Raw genomic sequence first — 18740 nt, forward strand, 5'->3', positions numbered from 1 at the left:
AAGTTAAATCCCGGAGAATGTGAGGAGTTGACGCTAATTGTTTTGAACTTAAGCCATCAGATTACTCTAAATCGTAAATAAATTGAGGGGATTAACAGTAAAAATTGAAAGTAATATCATGAGAAAAATAAATGAAATATATACATAATTACAAAATAAGCATACGTTTAAAGCATCTTCGTTTTAGCCCTCCATCTTAGCTTGACTATTTCAAGGGTAAAATGAAGGTCGAGAGTATCAAAGAAAGCTTCATATCTCTCTGTTCTTCTCTTACCCTATTTTCCGAGAAAATTCTCGGTCTCTTTTTTCACTATCAACAACATTCTCAGAGCCAATCCCCTTCCTCTCTTAGCTCGAGTTTTCTCACCACTTGCCCTCGTACCATCTCTGGATCTGTGTATTTGTTTTTTTTTTATTTAACCATTTTTTATCCAGAGTCTCGAGAGTTTTTACGACAATGCGACAGCGTGCATTATATTCCCTTTATCATTGCCATTGTCATTGTGAAATGAAAATAAATGACATGAGCAGGCTGCTTTTCAAAATAATTATTTTTATTATTGACAACTTTATTTTTTTTTTTTTTTTATTTTATTTATTCATTTAATTGGTGATTTTATTGTACAGAAAATAAGAAAATTTTTTTTATTACACGCCCCATAAGCGAAGTGCTCTACTCTCGACACGTCAAAAAAAGCAGTTTTCTCGAAACTAAAATTGATTTTTTTTCAATTTTTTGATCAATTCAAATAATCTGTCAGGCACATAAAATATATTTCGATAACAATTATTTTGTTTAACATAGTAAATAATAACATTAAAAATAATTAACAATTATTTTTTTCATTTACCTATTATGTATACAGTGTCCCAAAAATCACGGACGCCATTGTAGCATCTGATGAAAAAAATAATTCTGAGACGAAAAGTCCTTAGCCATTTTTCAATTAACCGCATAGATAATTAATTATTAATTAAAAATAACGTCTCTTTATTTGTTAGAGAGAGAGAGCGCCAGTGTCCAGTCAAGTATGTGCCAAACAAAGACACAACTAACTGTATGACTAACTAGTTTCTATAGCTAACGTAGTCACATATCCACAGATTTGGTAGAATCTGGCGCCAAGTTCCGTTCAAATCCGTTGTAAACGGAGCGCCAGACTACCGATTGTGTTTACTGTAAGCAGAACGGTTTTTTGAGGTTGCGAAATTTTATTTAATTCTACGGTACATTTTTTACCCAATTTTTTTATCATAACAGTAATTCATAATTTATTTCACCGTATTAATTAATTATATTCACTTATAACAATTTATTTACTTGAAATTATTAAATTTTATCAGCACATACTATAGCTCGCTCTCAAATTTCGATCCTGACTTTTTTTTTATGAAGAAAGGTCAGCGCCACAGACTAGATAAAATAAAAATGTGTAATAATCCTCCTATAGATACGCAACTACAGTTAAAAAAAAAAGTAATAATTTGCAGTAAAAAATGCTGCCAACACGAGATTTAAGTTGGTACCTATTGTAAATTTTCATTATAATTACAAAAAATACTAAAATCCGAACAAAAACAGTTTCACTGTAAAAAAATCACGCCAAGTCCACGTTCATAAGACTATTAGGAAAAAAAATTTTTTTTTTCTTTACAAAAAGATACAAAATTAAAAAATAAAAAAATCCAAGTAACCGATATGATTGTTTATGATTTTCGGAAATTAAAAAAAATCTTATTGTAAATTTAAAAATTAAGAAAAAAAATTTTAGAACGTACTTGGTGTGCGTCATTGTGTATTTCAATTTTTTTAAAGTCCTAATAAATAGATTTTACGAATTTCATTAAACGTAAAATATTTTGCAACCACGCACACTAAATACGTTCTAAAATTTTTTTTTTAATTTTTAAATTTACAATAAGATTTTTTTTAATTTCCGAAAATCATAAACAATCATATCGGTTACTTGGATTTTTTAATTTTTTTATTTTGTATCTTTTTGTAAAGAAAAAAAAAATTTTTTTTTCCTAATAGTCTTATGAACGTGGACTTGGCGTGATTTTTTACAGTGAAACTGTTTTTGTTCGGATATTTACTTACACATTCACACGTGCAACCGTCTTCGTTGGACGCACTTGACTTGACACTAGTGCTCTCTCTCTAACGCATGAAAGGACGTTATTTTAATTAATAATTAATTATCTATGCGTTTGATTAAAAATTGGCTAAGGACTTTTCGTCTCAGAATTATTTTGTTTATCAGATGCTACAATGGCGTCCGTTACTTCTGGGACACTCTGTATATAAATTAAAGTTTTTTTCATGCCTACTGGTCAAGTGACTAGTAAACCTTATTCAAGCCTTATTTTTTCAAAGTTTATCTTTGCTCTCATGTAGTTTCTTTCGTTTTTCTTTCATTTGTTTAACATCTTTACAACTCGAACAGATACCACAAAACTTCCAGCTTTACTAGTATTCAAGTTCGATGAACCCCATAGAACTAATGCAAAGAGAGAATGTCTCTCGACCAACAGTGCAGATGGAATGTCCATCGCTTGGCTTGAATAAGGTTCACTAGTCACTTGACCAGTAGGCATGAAAAAAACTTTAATTAAAAATAATCTTTCCTAGAGTCTATACGTCTGTATTTATGGAACAGTGTATGTGGCAGGAAAATTGGCCGAAAAAATTATCGTATCGGAATAATTTTTTTTTATCATCTGAAGTAATACGCTGCGGATTTTCTCAATTAATATGAGCGTTCAATTCACTGTCGCTTAATTATTATTTATAAAAAACTAAGATACGAATGTGTATTTATACGTATTTAAATACATTTTATTATAGAATTTTTAACTTCCCGCTAAGAAAATTGAAAATTTTCAAAAATCGGGAAGTTATTGGTTTCACCCCGTTTTTCGAAAATCGAGTTTTCAACGGATGTTGACGTTTTGAGGTCCTAAGAAGCCTCCCCGAATGTTTCCGCGATGATGTCCGTACGTCTGTATGTATGTATGTATGTATGTGTGTGTATGTGTGTGTGTGTGTGTGTGTGTGTGTGTGTGTGTGTGTGTGTGTGTGTGTGTGTGTGTGTGTGTGTGTGTGTGTGTGTGTGTGTGTGTGTGTGTGTGTAAACCTCTCATAACTTTTGAACGGCTTGACCGATTTTATCGCGGTTGGCACCATTCGAAAGGGTTTGACTAAACTTAGATTTTGACCATAATTTGGATCGATTCGAACCAGTAGATTTTGAGAAATCTGAAAAAAACTTCAAAAAAAAATTTTTTCAAATGTGGTTTTTTTGGAATCACTTTTAAACGGCTTGACCGATCAATTCCAAAAACTAATCAGCTCTTAACATAAAAAACACGTCGAATGACGCTAGCCCGGTCGAAATCGGTTAATTCGTTCGTGAGTTATCGTTAACGAAAAAAATCGAAAAAATCGTTTTTTAGGAATTACTTCGAAATTCCTTGTTCGATCAATTTAAACTTAAAAGTTCTTTATAAGGCTTTGAAAACTGCGTTAAATGCCACCAACCACGTAAAAATCGGTTCATTAATTCAAAAGTTATTGGGGTTTAAAAATTGAAAAATAGTGTTTTATTCAACTTCTAGCAGATTTTTGAGCTCGAAGAGCTCAAAATGATACGAAAATTATTTTTTTGAGCTCGAAGAGCTCAAAAACGTAATAAATGTAGGTTTGTGCGCTTAAGTACGAAATGAGCGGAAAGTTGTAGGGATGGCCTTTAGGGTCAACCGTTTTCCTAATTTTTTTTCTCACGATCGTTAAATTTATAAATTATCATCGATCGTTAAATTTATAAATTCTACTCGTCTGAGTGCATTAGCTATTCCAAAAATTAAAACTCCCTGAAATACATATTAATAAATAAACAATTCAAATTAATGTGTAAGTTGTTAATTTAAAAGTCAAGCCTTACTTACCTTATAGCCTAAATAAACTTCATCGTACTCAATACTTATTACATGACAAATTCAAAAAAAAAATATCACCTTAGCTAAAGACAGTTAGTTGTCTTTTGTTTAATCATTAACAGAAAAAAAAAAAAGAGAGAGATCGTTGCAGCTTCACTTGCTCTGATCTGACACTATTTTTGTCTTTATAATTATTAAAGTTTTGACTAATCTAAAATTGTTGATTTAGGCCGATTATTGAACTTTGTGAACTTAATGCACTCGCTTTGCTCGAGCAATAACTTCATACAGTCCCTTATATCGTAATGCACTATTGAATTAAGAAAATAATTTTGAAAAACTACATCGTCTTAATTTGTATAGAAAAATTCTTAAACTAAGTGATTTTTCTTGGTTTAAATAAATCTTACTTGATTCAAGACAGTGAAACTGTTCAAAATTATTTTCTTCATTCAAGAATATTTTTTTGATTCAAGTTAACTTTTTTTTAGTGTAGAATTTTATCTGTATACATTGTAATTCTAAATTTATAAAAATTGACATGAATTTAATTCTGAATATTCTTTATACGTTATAAAAAATTTTATCTCGATTGAAAGCGTATTTAATTCATTGTAACTAAACAGATTAAAAACTCTACATATTTATACATCCCGAAATAAAACTTCTGAAGTAGAGATTACAAAAATTTTTTCCGTTTTCCAAACACTATAATAAATATTAATATATAAAATGGATAATAAATATACCGGATAAAATTTTGTACACATGTTTTATCTAGTGTAAATTTTAACTCGCAACACACGAACAAGCTTGGAGTTTCTCACGCGAGACAATCCTATATGTACCCACACGCACACATACATACATCCATACATCCATCGCGCTACATCCATACATACATCCATACATACATATATCCATTCGTCTACCCGGCCTACATCCAGCTCGTTCCAATTTTAACCCCCCATTGACCACTTAACATTATTATTCATAGTTTCATGAATTTTAATTTTACGCTCGCCGAATTGGTTGTTATATTTTGCATATTTTCTATCCTCCAGCTACGTCAAAAAGGGTTACGAAAATAAAAAAATCCATTTTATTTTGTTTCGCACACTATTTTTCAGGTTGTTTTATTTTTTCTTTTAACCATTATCTTATACACACGGCATGAGGGTATGCGAACCCACTTGATCCATACAATCCGAGTGTACTTTCACCGATTACACTCCAAGTTGCGGAAAGGATTTAAAAAGCTTACTATGCCACAAAAAGTTACCGTCATCTATAAAAGCTGGCGTATGCGCCCACATACGTGCTCCACTTGTGTATGTTGAACAGAACACCGGACAGTGATTAATTTAACGCTCCATTGATATCTACAAATATAAATAAACCAAGTGAATGAACATAAAAACAAAATGTTAAATGCTCAAGTGATTTTTTACCCACAATTCTATGATTGATTTATTTATACGGTAAATCTTTTTGAGACTGAGAAGTACTATCTACTTTAAGTTCTTGGATGCTAGTCAATTATCATTTTAAAGCCTTGTGATCTTAAGGGTCGATATCTTGAGTAGAGTAATAGCTTTTAGAGTTATAATTATCGAGTCCCTTTCTATTCGATAATTACTTTTTTCAAAATTTATTGAACTCTCGAATAATTTTGAAGAATGGTAAATACATTATTTAAGAGGTACCTCAAAATTCATTAAAGCTTTTGTTAAGTTGTAATTTACGTTTGATCATTTTCCAAATTATTCTACAGCTTTCAAAATTTAAGAAACTATAGACAAATGGTTACTTTGGTTATTTTAGCTATCATTTCTGTCCAGCACTCTAGAGATAGATTCGAAAATTTTCAGTTCTATAAAGCAGACATCTATGAAGACATTGACTCGTCCAGCATTGATCATCAGTATTTCGATCATTATTCAAGCAACAAAATTTATTTGTAATGATAATTAGTCGCTCTAATTAGAATTTTGTTGCTCACTGAAAAAAAAAAGTTTTTATTTCATTATTACCCTAGTAGAAATGTAATCGAGTATCTGGCCAGTAACTGGCTAGTTTAACTAGACTTAAGCTGGGAACTGGCTAGTATAATATCTAGTAACTGTCTAGTTACTGGCCAGTTTTACTAGACATCAAATAACACGGAATAATTATAAAATTTATTTATGAATTTAACATTCAACTGGGATAAAAGTTTCATTTATGAAAGTGTTAAGAACTATGAAATAATTTATTAACACTAACAGATCCAAAGTGCGGTAGAGTACGGTAATGTACGGCAAATTTACGGTAGGGTACGGTAGAGTACGGTACGTGCAGTGATTTACCGTAATACAGTATGACACCGTAAATTACGGAGATTGTACGACAAAGTACCGTGATTGTACAGTAATTTACCGTTATTGTAAGGTAAGATACCATGATTGTCAGGTGAAATACCGTAATTTTTAGTAAAATACTATGATTATCCGGTAAAGAAAGTACTGTTTTTGTACGCTAAAGTACCATAATTGTACAGTAATGTACCGTAATTGTATGGTAACTTATCGCTAAAATAAGGTATATTTGACGGTAGGTTACCATTGGAATACGGTAGTGCGGAAAGTTCAGAAGTATATATTCTACCGTATTTTCACCGTACGCTACTGTAATTGTACCGTAATTTTACCGTTATATACCGTATTTTCACCGTTCTTTACTGTACGTTACGGTGTTTTACGGTTTCTACCATGCAAGTAGAATGCTACAGTAATATTACAGAATCTGCAGTGGCCATACGGCATATCGACCGTATTTTTACCGTATAATACCGTAATACAGTATTCCAGATCCGCCAAGGAATTTATTATATTATATTCTTAAATATAAAACTAAAAACATTAATAAAATAAAAAAATAAAAATAACGGTTATTTTTAAAAGTGTTTTTATACGTATTGGCAAATCTGGAAGAACTCCTCGTAAAATTTTTAACAATTCATTTAGATGACAGTCTAGAGTATTTGTTTTGATTGCCCATGGGCACTACCGCAATTCGGTTATTATCTCAATTTTTTTAAATATATTACAGATTATTTAATAATTCAATTTAATAATTAAAAAACCTGAATTATTGAAATTGTTAAAATTTGATATAATAATGTACTTATTACTTTGTACTCAAATAATTTATTATTATATTTAATATGTTGTAATTATGTTTAAATATGTATTCCTTCTGGTTCTATGTACAAGTGTGTACCACCTCTATAGAATCACTACCAGAAGTAAAATGATAAATAAATAAATAAATATTTTTATATTTAAATACTCAATTTTTTAAAATTATTTACACTGTTCCTTAAAATTATTATTATTATACAATATATTTTCTGTAGACTGGTTAATACTATAAATGTGAATTATTTTATTGGCTGTCCAGTCTATTGCACGAATTTATTTTAACTAATTATTTGTCTAATAATTTATAATACCGTTCGCCTGTATTCCCTACAGGCATAAACGATTTTAAAATTCGTATATAAATTTGTCATTAAAGGTAAATTTGACTAAAAAAATAATTCGGACGGCCCAGACCAGGAATCGAACCTGGATCTTTTGGTATCGCGCCAACTGCTCTACCCTTAAGCTATCCGAGACACTGTCCAGAATTACCATTCAGTCACCTCTTAATAACGAACTACGAACTTTAATTACTTTTACTTGACTACTGTCAGTACATCTTTAACGCCATTGATATTTTTATACAATATATTTTCTGTAGACTGGATAGCTTAAGGGAAGAGCAGTTGGCGCGATACCAAAAGATCCAGGTTCGATTCCTGGTCTGGGCCGTCCGAATTATTTTTTCAGTCAAATTTACCTTTAATGAGAAATTTATATACGAATTTTAAAATCGTTTATGCCTGTAGGGAATACAGATGAACGATATTATAAATTATTAGATAAATAATTAGTTAAAATAAATTCGTGCAATAGACTGGACAGCCAATAAAAAAATTCAGATTTATTATTATTTTGAGTTGTAACAAACTTATCCATATTTAATTTTAAATAACCTCTAAATCTATGTGTCATCATGTTTTATTTGATGTCTAGTAAAACTGGCCAGTAACTAGACAGTTATTGGATATTATACTAGCCAGTTACTAAGTATGATCGCTAGCCAGATACTAGATTTAATCGAGTAAAAACTTGATCATTTCTACTAGGGTATTTCGTAATTAAATGAGCATTATGAGTCGTGCACTTTTGGATTTTTCAAACTTTTTAAATATTTTTAATATAATTTCACTTAAATTCGATAAAAAAAACTCCAATAAAGATAACCAATTTTTACTGTGACTATACTCGACCTACATAACAATTTAGTAGCACGCATTGAGATTGTTAGTAACACTAGATTTTCTTATGTCCGTTTCAGCTGTCGGAGGACATTGGATATGTGCTCTATTCAGCACTTGGAAGCTTCTACATCCCTTCATGCATAATGGTGTTCGTATACATACGCATATATTTTGCGGCAAAAGCGAGGGCGAGAAGAGGAATACGGAAGAAACCAAGACCGCAGCCAGCGGCACCACCTGAGTCACCGGATATCCGGCAGACAAGCTTCACTCAGTCTACTTCGGCAACGGAGCCTAGGCTGGCTCACGGCATCAATACTCTAGAAAATGTAGCGACCATCGAGAATCAACCAGTACAAATTCCCATCGTCACTTGTGACTTCGCAAGTGATGTAAGTACTTCCGAAGCCGATCCTGGGGGTGGATCTACTACCGATGAAAAAGATACGCTCAAGGTAATTAATTAACCGCATGAGTTGCATAAATTTATATTTCCCCGTTTGTAATAAATAGCGCTCTATAAATAACTTATTTATTACCTTAATGATATCACAATGACTCTGCTATATTGCGCTGCGTCTCAGCACAAAAAAATTTTCACTATAACAGACTTCCGGATACAGGACAATTTGACACGCTTTCAAGAAAATGTTTTTTTTTTCTTTTTATAATTTATTTTAACGCGAAAATCAAGCATTTTAAGAAATCACGAAACCACATTTTATTTTTTTACAAATATTTCACAGTTGAACTGATTTTTTGAAAATTTGCTTCAGAATTTTTTTCAAAGAAAAATAATTAGTTAAATAGTCACCTCGAGTAAGTGTGCTCAACCCTTTTATTTATGAATGGGTGGGAGAAGTTCGTGATATGCACAGACAAATTAAAGGTTTATTAGTCGAAAATTAGCTTATGCGAGAAAAATCCGTCGTTAACTTAAAAAAGAAAATATTAAGAATCTGGTGTCGTAAAGGTAAAATTTGCTGTCATGACAAAAATTGTCACACTGTACTGCGGATAGTAACTAAAGTAAATTAATTTTTTTTCTGGTAATATTGTACACAGTAAAAAATTTTTCGTCATTATCTAAAGTGTAAAAATTTGTGTGTAGAATATTACACTCTAGTGTGTAGAATTTCACATTCTAGTGTGTTAAATCATCACATGAGAATGTTAAATTCTACACACTAGAGTGTAATATTCTACACACAAATTTTTACACTTTACACAATGACGAAAATTTTTTACTGTGTATTTGAGCTTTTTATTTAGCATAACATTTGAAGTTGTGTTATGACTCAACAAAGTCATGTAATTATTATTAAAATCAGTCTGCTTAGGGTATTAAAAATCTACGAACTTCCCTTAGTTTCGTAAATTTACCCCACACGAGTGCGCGCACACTTACCCTCAATACGGCGTAAGTGTGCGCATTTTAAATCATTCGGACTAACCTATCTTTTTCTGAAATGTTAAGGTTTTACACTTTATTTTTTAATTTAATTATTACCTAAATAAATACTTTATCACAGACATATTTTTATTTTCCTTTAATGCTTATTATCTTTCAATTTTGACACTTGTTTGAATGCTTAAGTGTGTACACTTGCCCCATATGACTCTATCTTACGATGTAACATCATAAATTAAAAAATGTAAAATTTTGATAGTAAGATATTGAAAGTCTGATCCTAGACTACAATGTGACAATTGTAATTTTTCCTAAAATTTTTTTTTCTTCCGTGTAGTTCAGTAATTTTTCTCATGAATCTGAGAGTAAATCTTAAAGAAAATTCCTTTTTGTGTAATAATTTTAGGTTTCACTTGACTAAATATTCACTTTCAAACTCTACACAAAAAAAAAATTATTTAATTCAAGTAAATAATTTTAAAGAATTTCATCTTCTTGATTTGAGTAGAAAAGTTCTGAAACTAAGAAATTTTTCTTGGTTTAAGTAAATTTTACTTAATTCAAAAATTTTTCATCTTGTTACAAGACACTGAAACTCTTTAAAATTATTTTCTTGGTTCAAAAATTTTTCTCTTGATTCAAGTTAATTTTTTTTCAGTGTAAAATTTACTAAAATAAGTTATTTATTTATAAAAATATTTTCTTTTTTCTGTCGCTACAGGTCTCAGTGGCACTGCCACTGCAGAAGACAAATCTAAAGGCAACGTTGTCGGTGAACGGAAATGAGGGTCACTCAGGTCTAACAACGCCATCGATGACTATCAGTGTTCCACAGACATTACGTTGCCGTGCCCCGAGTGTCGGCATTGACGTTGATATGGTGTCAGAATTCGATCCATCGTCGTCAGACAGCGGTGTCGTGTCCCGCTGTGCAGTTGTAAAACCACTTAAATTACGTTTGTGCCGACCAATATTTGGTCGCAAAGCCATGGGTAAAGTAAAGCGTGATAATAACAGTGATGCATCCTCATCGCGTAACAATAATCTGTCGGGCAATAACAATAGTCGGGATTGTGGGACACCAGTCGGAGTTTTGAAGCCAGTTAAGCCGCGGGATCCAGAAAGGGAGAAACGTCGTATCGCACGAAAAAAGGAGAAACGTGCAACATTGATTCTTGGTTTGATAATGGGCAGTTTTATTGCTTGTTGGTTACCATTTTTCTTTTTATATATTGTTAAACCATTGTTCCCATTTTTATCTATTCCTGGACAAACATTTGTAATTGCGTTCTGGCTCGGTTACATGAATTCCGCCCTTAATCCAGTCATTTATACAGTATTCAATAAAGACTTTCGTCGTGCGTTTCGTAGGATACTTTATAAATAAATTAATTTTATTGTTGGATTATTTAACGTGTTCTGATAGAAAAATTTACTTTTTATTGATAAAATTCATTTATTATTAATTAATTAATTTTTTTATAAAAAAAATATGATATCTTACCCAAAGAATTTTTTTTTAAAACCGAAATTTTCTCAAATCTAGAAAAAAATTTCTTGAATTTCGTTATCTTGGTATCAAGGTTCTAAGAAAAAAAAAAAAAAAAATTGAGTAAAATTATTTCAGAATCATTTTTTATTTTACAGCATTTTAAAAATTACAGAAAAGGTGAAAATTATTTTTGCTTCCTTGATTTTTTTTATTCTTTTGAAAATAGGTTTAAGAATTTTCTGATTTTTCGTCTTAGAATTCTTAAATTAATCAGTGCAAGTTTTTTTTTTTTTTTCAATTGAAAAATAGAACATTTTTGAACCAAGTATTCCAAATTAAAGATAAAAATTTACTTAGTTCAAAAATCTGTTTTTTCTGTGTAAAAAAATGTTAACAGAATTCATGTAAATGTGAATATATGACCTCATGTTTGCGATTCGGAAACCTCCAAGATTAAAATAAATTAATAAAATTCGTCTTAATTTACATACTAGATAAATATTTTCCAAAGCCAAAGGGGTGTTCCAGGGCAAAATGCCAAAACGATGTAAAAATTTTTTTCTACTTACAGTAATTCTAAATGGAGACTCTTTTGCATAACTCTTAAAGGCAAAAGAGGGTATTCCAAAAAGTAACTTACGGTTTCTGAAAAATGAGCTTACAGAAAAAATTGGTCAAATTTAGAAGAGTAAATTCTAAATTTGAGCCACTAAAATTTTGTCTATAAAAAGCAAACAAATCTTTCTATCAGACGCTATAAATTCGACTGACTTTATTTTTACACTGTTGTCACTGTAATTGTATAATTATTATTATTATAAATTATAACGACTTTAAAAGTAGTTCAAACTATTGTATAAGCGTGAAGGTTCTAAGGAGTTTATAAATGGAAAAGATAATATATTATTTTAAATGTAAATTAAAATTGGAACATAATCTTGATCTTGATCTTGCTGTTGTTTTGGTCTTTGTCTTGGTCTCGAGTTTTAGTTTAAGTTTGAATACTCTAGTGTAATTATTCGGTGAGTCTTAAGGACTTGAGCGATGAAAACTTGAGGACATGGGTCTTGTTAATGTTAAATAACTTCAGAATGATGTAAATTTCTCAAGGGCCCTTGCGCTAATCAACATTATAATTCATAGCGTTAACTCGTACTGGAATTGAACATAAGCTTATCAGCTGGATAATATGATTATATCAGCCCTGATTACTACCATTATTTTTATCTTCATCATCATTGACGATAAATTTTTTTTCAAATTTATAATTTCATAAAATTCGAAGAGAAAATAGTGAACCTGGAGCTCTAAAATAAAGAAGGATAAATTAAATTTAGAGGTGGTATATACAAACTAGAAAATATGTATTGAAAGGTCAGGAATTAAAATAGAGGAATAAAGCACTTTAATATGTCGGAAGGTACTGTAGTTTATAGTTAGGATGAATAAAACAAAAAAAAATATGATTTTTAGTTTAAGCTCTAGCTTCAGTTTTAGTTTATAAATTTATTTATGTATTTACATATATGGAAGCATGTACATCCATAAATGCATGTTCGTACAGAATAAGCATGATATTGTGCACTCGGAATTTCATGTTGAGAACACGCGGTCGCACGTACGGAATTTTAAAAAACGTTTTCATTGGTCGTAGAATAAAAACAACATATTTTTAATATACTTGCTATTCTCAACACGGATATACTTTTTATTTGTTTAAATAAGGATGAGTATATAAAATGCTTCAGATATAAATCGTACTTGCCTGCAGCAAGCAGATATGAGGCGATATAAGATCTCGGAAAATTTTCTTAAGTGTTTTTTTATTTCAATATGGATATTTTTACGCATTATTGATTTTTATATTATTCACGAGGTAATTTTATAATATAAAGAAACCTTAGGAAACTTTTAAAAATTTTATTTTGTTTTTGGATTTTTCAAACTTTATGTGATTTTACATGCTCATATGTGATTGTGTATGGTCAATGTGATCATATACGACACCATGTTATCATTTGTGGCCATATGTTTGACAATGAATCCAGATATATGATCATATGTGACCATATATTTCGGGAAACCATCAAAAACGTCCATTAGAAGAGCTAAAAAATGTTTTTAACGACTAATCTCAATTTCGAAAAAAATTGTAGTTACGTGGTTCACGTAGAAAGGGGACGATATGTAATCATAGGTGTGATTATATTTATTGTGTGACTATTTCATTCTAAATTCGTGAAAATTTACTGTGTAATAGACTAATAATTAATTATTAATTATTAATCAATGTGATTAAAGTTCTTGTCATTATTTAAATATATTTTAATCAAACCAATTTTATAAGTACGATCATATGTTCGTACTATAGTAATCTACTGTCTTCGTAATATAATTAAGTAATGTAGAAATAACTCATAAATTTAGTTTTCCGATTTGTTTAACTAAAATCCAAAGTTATATATAAAATAATTTACGCTCCACATTAACTCAACATTTCTGACTAAAATGCAAGCAAGAAATCAAATTAAATGGTTAATTAAACATTAACAGGTATATTTTACCTCTGTAATCTAAAGTAGTAAGCAGAGTTACATGAAACTCGAACTAGCGCTTCCGAGACGTGTAATGTGATGCTTGTAAACATTTAAGCATCCTGTTGCATGAAAACCTCCTATACTACAGATCATAAAAATTTTTTATGCATTAATGTATGTTTTTATAGCCAAAACCGAATTACGAACGTTTCTGAGAGATAAGTTAAATAAATTTTAAACGAGTTGTAAACTTGTCGTGCAACACAAACCACTTTTACATTACGCATTTATTGAGAGTCGTAAAATTTTAATTATTTTTTGCATGCTATAAAATTCATTCAATTTTCTAAACAATTGATTGGTTTAATAGATGCTATGTTAAATACAGCTTATTTGATAATCTTTATTTTACAAACATCATCAAAAAATAATTTGCTTATCTTGAATTGTTAAACAATGTTATTGAGGATATCAAACAATGAGTTAATTAGCATAATGTTTATACGGTCACATTAACTCTAAGTAAACACAAACATTCATAAGCAAATACTAGCTTCACTAATACATTACTAATTAATTAAATCATAGTTATAGTAATAGTTATCTAGTTACCATTATATACATATATATATATATATATATATATATATATATATATATATATATATATATATATATATAGCTATATATATATATATATATATATATATATATATATATATATATATATATATATATATATATATTATATAGACATATTCATGCGAATTATATAATGTACTTGATCATTCCAGGTCAAATATACAGAATTGACTAGATAATAGGTTGAATTTACCGATAAGACTATGCCACTTTCCGACAGATTATTAGCGTCACCCAGATCAATAACACTCGGACGTGACCTCAAGTTCCTACGATCTTTTTTCAACTATTCTGTGAGAGAAAATTACTTACGCTAAGTATTGGCAAAATGAGAGCTCCAGATTCTTTAAAGAATTTTAGTGTCATTATATTGCGTTAAAAACGCAAAAAAATTTTTTTAGAAAAAAAAAGTCGCAAAAATTTTTTTTTTTTTTTTTTTTTTTTAATTTGTTTAAAGTCGCATAAACTACTAAGGTCATGAGCGACTACGGTAGTGGGTAAGCTTTTGAGATTGGAACTCGTTTTTATTTTTCGGGCTGAGCGGAATAATACACTTAAATATTGAAAATATTTATTGGTGTACGCCGGATTCGAACCTGGTCCAATGCTTTGGTAAGCAAGGGCCGGATCCGATAGGGCTACTGCGCGCCTCACAAAAATTATTTTCACTTTTTTTAGTAAAAATTTATCGAGAAAAATTTTTTTTTCTGTTAAAAATCCAAAATTAGTAGTGAAATCTCCCTCACCAATGACAACTAAACGGTAACATGAGCTTCGATAATCGTACCACAGATGGCACCACCATTGCACGTTACGTCATTGGTTTTAACATAAATGCAATCGTGTGGATCAAACAAAAATTAGGCGTATATACTCTAGGGTAATTGTTTATATGATTTTATAGTTAATTAATAATAAAACAAAAAATGGGTTAATTCATTATATTATTTGAGATATTTCAAGAGAAATATAATTTCATAATGTTTTTGTAACGCAATATATGAAGTAATTTGATCGTCAACGAGAGATTTTTACAAAATGAAGCAATAAATAAATTATTTGATTTATTTCAAAATAATTGAGATAAGATACTTTTAAAATAATGGAATGTATAATAAATAATAATATTAAAAATGAGACTTTCTCGTCTTTTTTAAAATAATTAAAATTTTAGAGAATAAATATTGCGAGAGAATCTTATAGGTGCTACAAACTTTTTTTTAATGTGCAAAATATAATTAATAATAATGATAATAATGAATAATCATTAATACTATAAGATAATAAATGTAATTATTTATAATTTAAGAGTATGAAATTAATGTATAAAATAAATGTTAATTAACAATAAGAATTTGTTTTAAAAAAGTTAAAAATAATATTATAAATATTGCGAATTTCAACTATGAATATCCGAATGTGTACTCTAACTGTTATAATTTCTAATAATATTAATTATAAATATATATATATATATATATATATATATATATATATATATATATATATATATATATATATATATATATATATATATATATATATAATAAAATAATCTTATCAAATAATATGATATCAATCAGTGAAGGACTTACGACTTATTTTAATTATAAGATCATCAATCTCCCATACTAAATATTATAAAAACTATAATAGTAAATAAAAATAATAATAAACAATTTAAAAATTTAATGCTTGTCTATTTATTATTAAAGATATCGATAAATGGATTTTTATTATATTTATATAACAATTATTTGTAAAATAATATAAAACATCCATCAACGCCATAGAAAATTAAACAATACGGTAACTTTTTTTAACTATCATTTAACAATCGCACTGACGGGATGTCAGCTTTCAGTACCGGAAAATGAATTGTTTTTTTTTCTTGTATTTATAAAATCACTGCGTCAGAGAACATTCACAGGTTTGAGTGATCAATTAATCCTCATTTTAATTGAACGAATATCAAACGCTGATATTTTAAACGAAAATGTAAGCATATAAATGCACCAGGGGCTTTTATCTTTTAAAAATTTTTAATTTAGACGAGTCTTGGGATGAGTTTAAGCAAAAAGTTGAGTGATTGTTACTGAAAATTATCCAATTTGTGCAAAATTTTTTACGGTTGTCAGTCATTATCGTTAGGGATGCGAGAATATTCAAGATTGGACGTCATGTATGAAAAGATTTAGTTACTAATTGCTAAAAAAATTGAGTGTCTAAAATTGATCTCAAGTTTTAACAATTAATTTTTTGGCGTCACTAAAAAATCGTAATTTTTCAAACTTTTAACCCTTGAAAATATCATCGTTCAGAAAATTTTTTTTCCAACTCAGACAATAATAAAAATTTTCAATCATTCAAGAAATTTTTCTAACTCTTTAAAATATCGACTTACCGCTTCAGATAGTTCCTCCGTGCTATAGTGTGGTCAGAGTGCATTTATCAATGTCGAAAGATTGATACTATTGTCAAATAATTATTTATCATAGAAATACTATATCAAAATTACCAAAAATAAATGTTTAAATTATTATATCTCGACAAAAAAAAAGGATGAAGTGCTACTTTTTTTTTATTAGTATGTATATCAAAAAAATATTGTTTTTATTATGTTATTTTTTTTTTTAAATTCCGTCGATGAATGTTTAATACAACAGAGAATATTTGAGTAGTCAGAGACTTTTACATACTTTAAATGAGAAGTAAGCCTTGAATCGTGAATTTCGTTGAAATAAATATTAACAAAATCTGTTGAAAAGTAGATTCACAGAGGAACTACCTTAAAATTTCTTTTTTTGAAATTGAAATTCTACAAAATAAACACAATAAAAAATGACTATCGAAAATTTTTTTTAATCTATTCACTTTTATTCACAGTCACAATGAAAAGAACCAGTTTTTCTATTCAAATAGAAGGCTTCCAAATCAATTACCGAAGCTATCCAAATAATTATTGCTTTGGAAGCGCTCTATTCGAATTGACAAATCCGGTGCAATGAATTTTAGTTGTAAATAAATAAACCCCACGATAATAAAAAAAAAAAAAAAAAAAAACGCATGAATGAGAGCTGGCACATTGAGCGATTTTCATTAAAAAAACGTTATTAAACAAACAAAAAAAAATACTAAATATTCTATCGATAATATTGGAGCAATGAAATCACTGTGATATCACTAAAACGCTTTCAAGATATATATGTGTTTAGGGTTGACAAACAGCTTTTTCATGCCGTCCCGACGGTAAATATGCAGTAAACATATGATGTTTTATTTAATTCAAAAATCCACAAATAAATGATACAATAAAATATAAGCAACTAAAACGAATAACTAACGTCGGGAATAGTTGTAAATCGTCTAATTACTATTACTAATTAATTATAAATGAAAAATATTTAGACGTCTTTAGCACATAAACTCATCTGTTATTTAAACATACATGTAAATATTTATAAATAATAATTCTAAATATACTAATGAATAAAAATAATCTATAAACGAAAATTATTATTAATTGTTAATAATAATAATCTTATGAAATTATATAAGTCTGTAATGAATGTGTAATGTGTATACATATAAAATGTGTATAGATTTTAAATTAATGTGTATACGATACATACATGTACTTATTAGCCGACAATTATACACCAAACAATAAATGATTGTCATAAATGTTTGGCTCATTACTACTAAAGTCCTTTGTCTAATAGCGTTGTTTGTTATAGAATAAAATTAAAACAAAAAAAAATTTTAAATATTAATAATAGTCATTAATCATGCAACAAAATGTATTGAGTAGGAATTGTGTGTAAATAAAATGCGAAAAACAACACTTGTTTTTTTTTTTTTTTTTCTCTCAATCAAACTTTTAGTTCATTTCAATTTGATTTTTTTTTTGGCGGACTACAATTATAGTGAAGCAGAATATGGATTAACTTCCGTTACTAATGTGCAATCAAAATTAATCGTGGTCATGAGTTAACGATCAATTAATTACCTATTGAGCCATTTATGATGGATGGATGCATATGTACCCATAAACATGGATTTTTACAGTGGAAAGTTAGATAGTAGAGCCTATACTATTCTATAGTAGTCATGTGGGGCAAGTGTGCGAACTTAGGGATACAAACTAGTGTGAAAATAAAACGATAAGCATTAAAAGAAAATAAAAATATGTCACTGAAAGAGTATTTATTTAGGTAATAAATAAATTTAAAAATAAAGTCTAAAACCTTAACACTACATGGAAAGAACTAGATGACACTGAACATCACCCCAGATTATACTGAATGAAAAAAAATTTCATATGGTAGCTAGTATAATCCAGATTACAATGAG

General features: G+C 29.0%; 1 protein-coding gene across 1 annotated transcript in view; it reads left to right on the top strand.

Annotated features, from left to right (window-relative positions):
• The window catches only part of LOC123271839 (alpha-2C adrenergic receptor-like), a 334634-nt gene extending 323500 nt beyond the window's left edge, over positions 1 to 11134 (top strand). The window contains exons 2-3 of the mRNA XM_044738329.1: positions 8383 to 8760; positions 10438 to 11134. Coding sequence (XP_044594264.1) covers positions 8383 to 8760; positions 10438 to 11103 — 1044 coding nt within the window. The 3' untranslated portion in view covers positions 11104 to 11134. The remainder of the gene's footprint in view (positions 1 to 8382; positions 8761 to 10437) is intronic.
• Positions 11135 to 18740: the final 7606 nt, after the last annotated feature.

Source organism: Cotesia glomerata, linkage group LG9 (genome assembly GCF_020080835.1).
Source record: "Cotesia glomerata isolate CgM1 linkage group LG9, MPM_Cglom_v2.3, whole genome shotgun sequence".
Lineage (NCBI taxonomy): Eukaryota > Metazoa > Arthropoda > Insecta > Hymenoptera > Braconidae > Cotesia > Cotesia glomerata.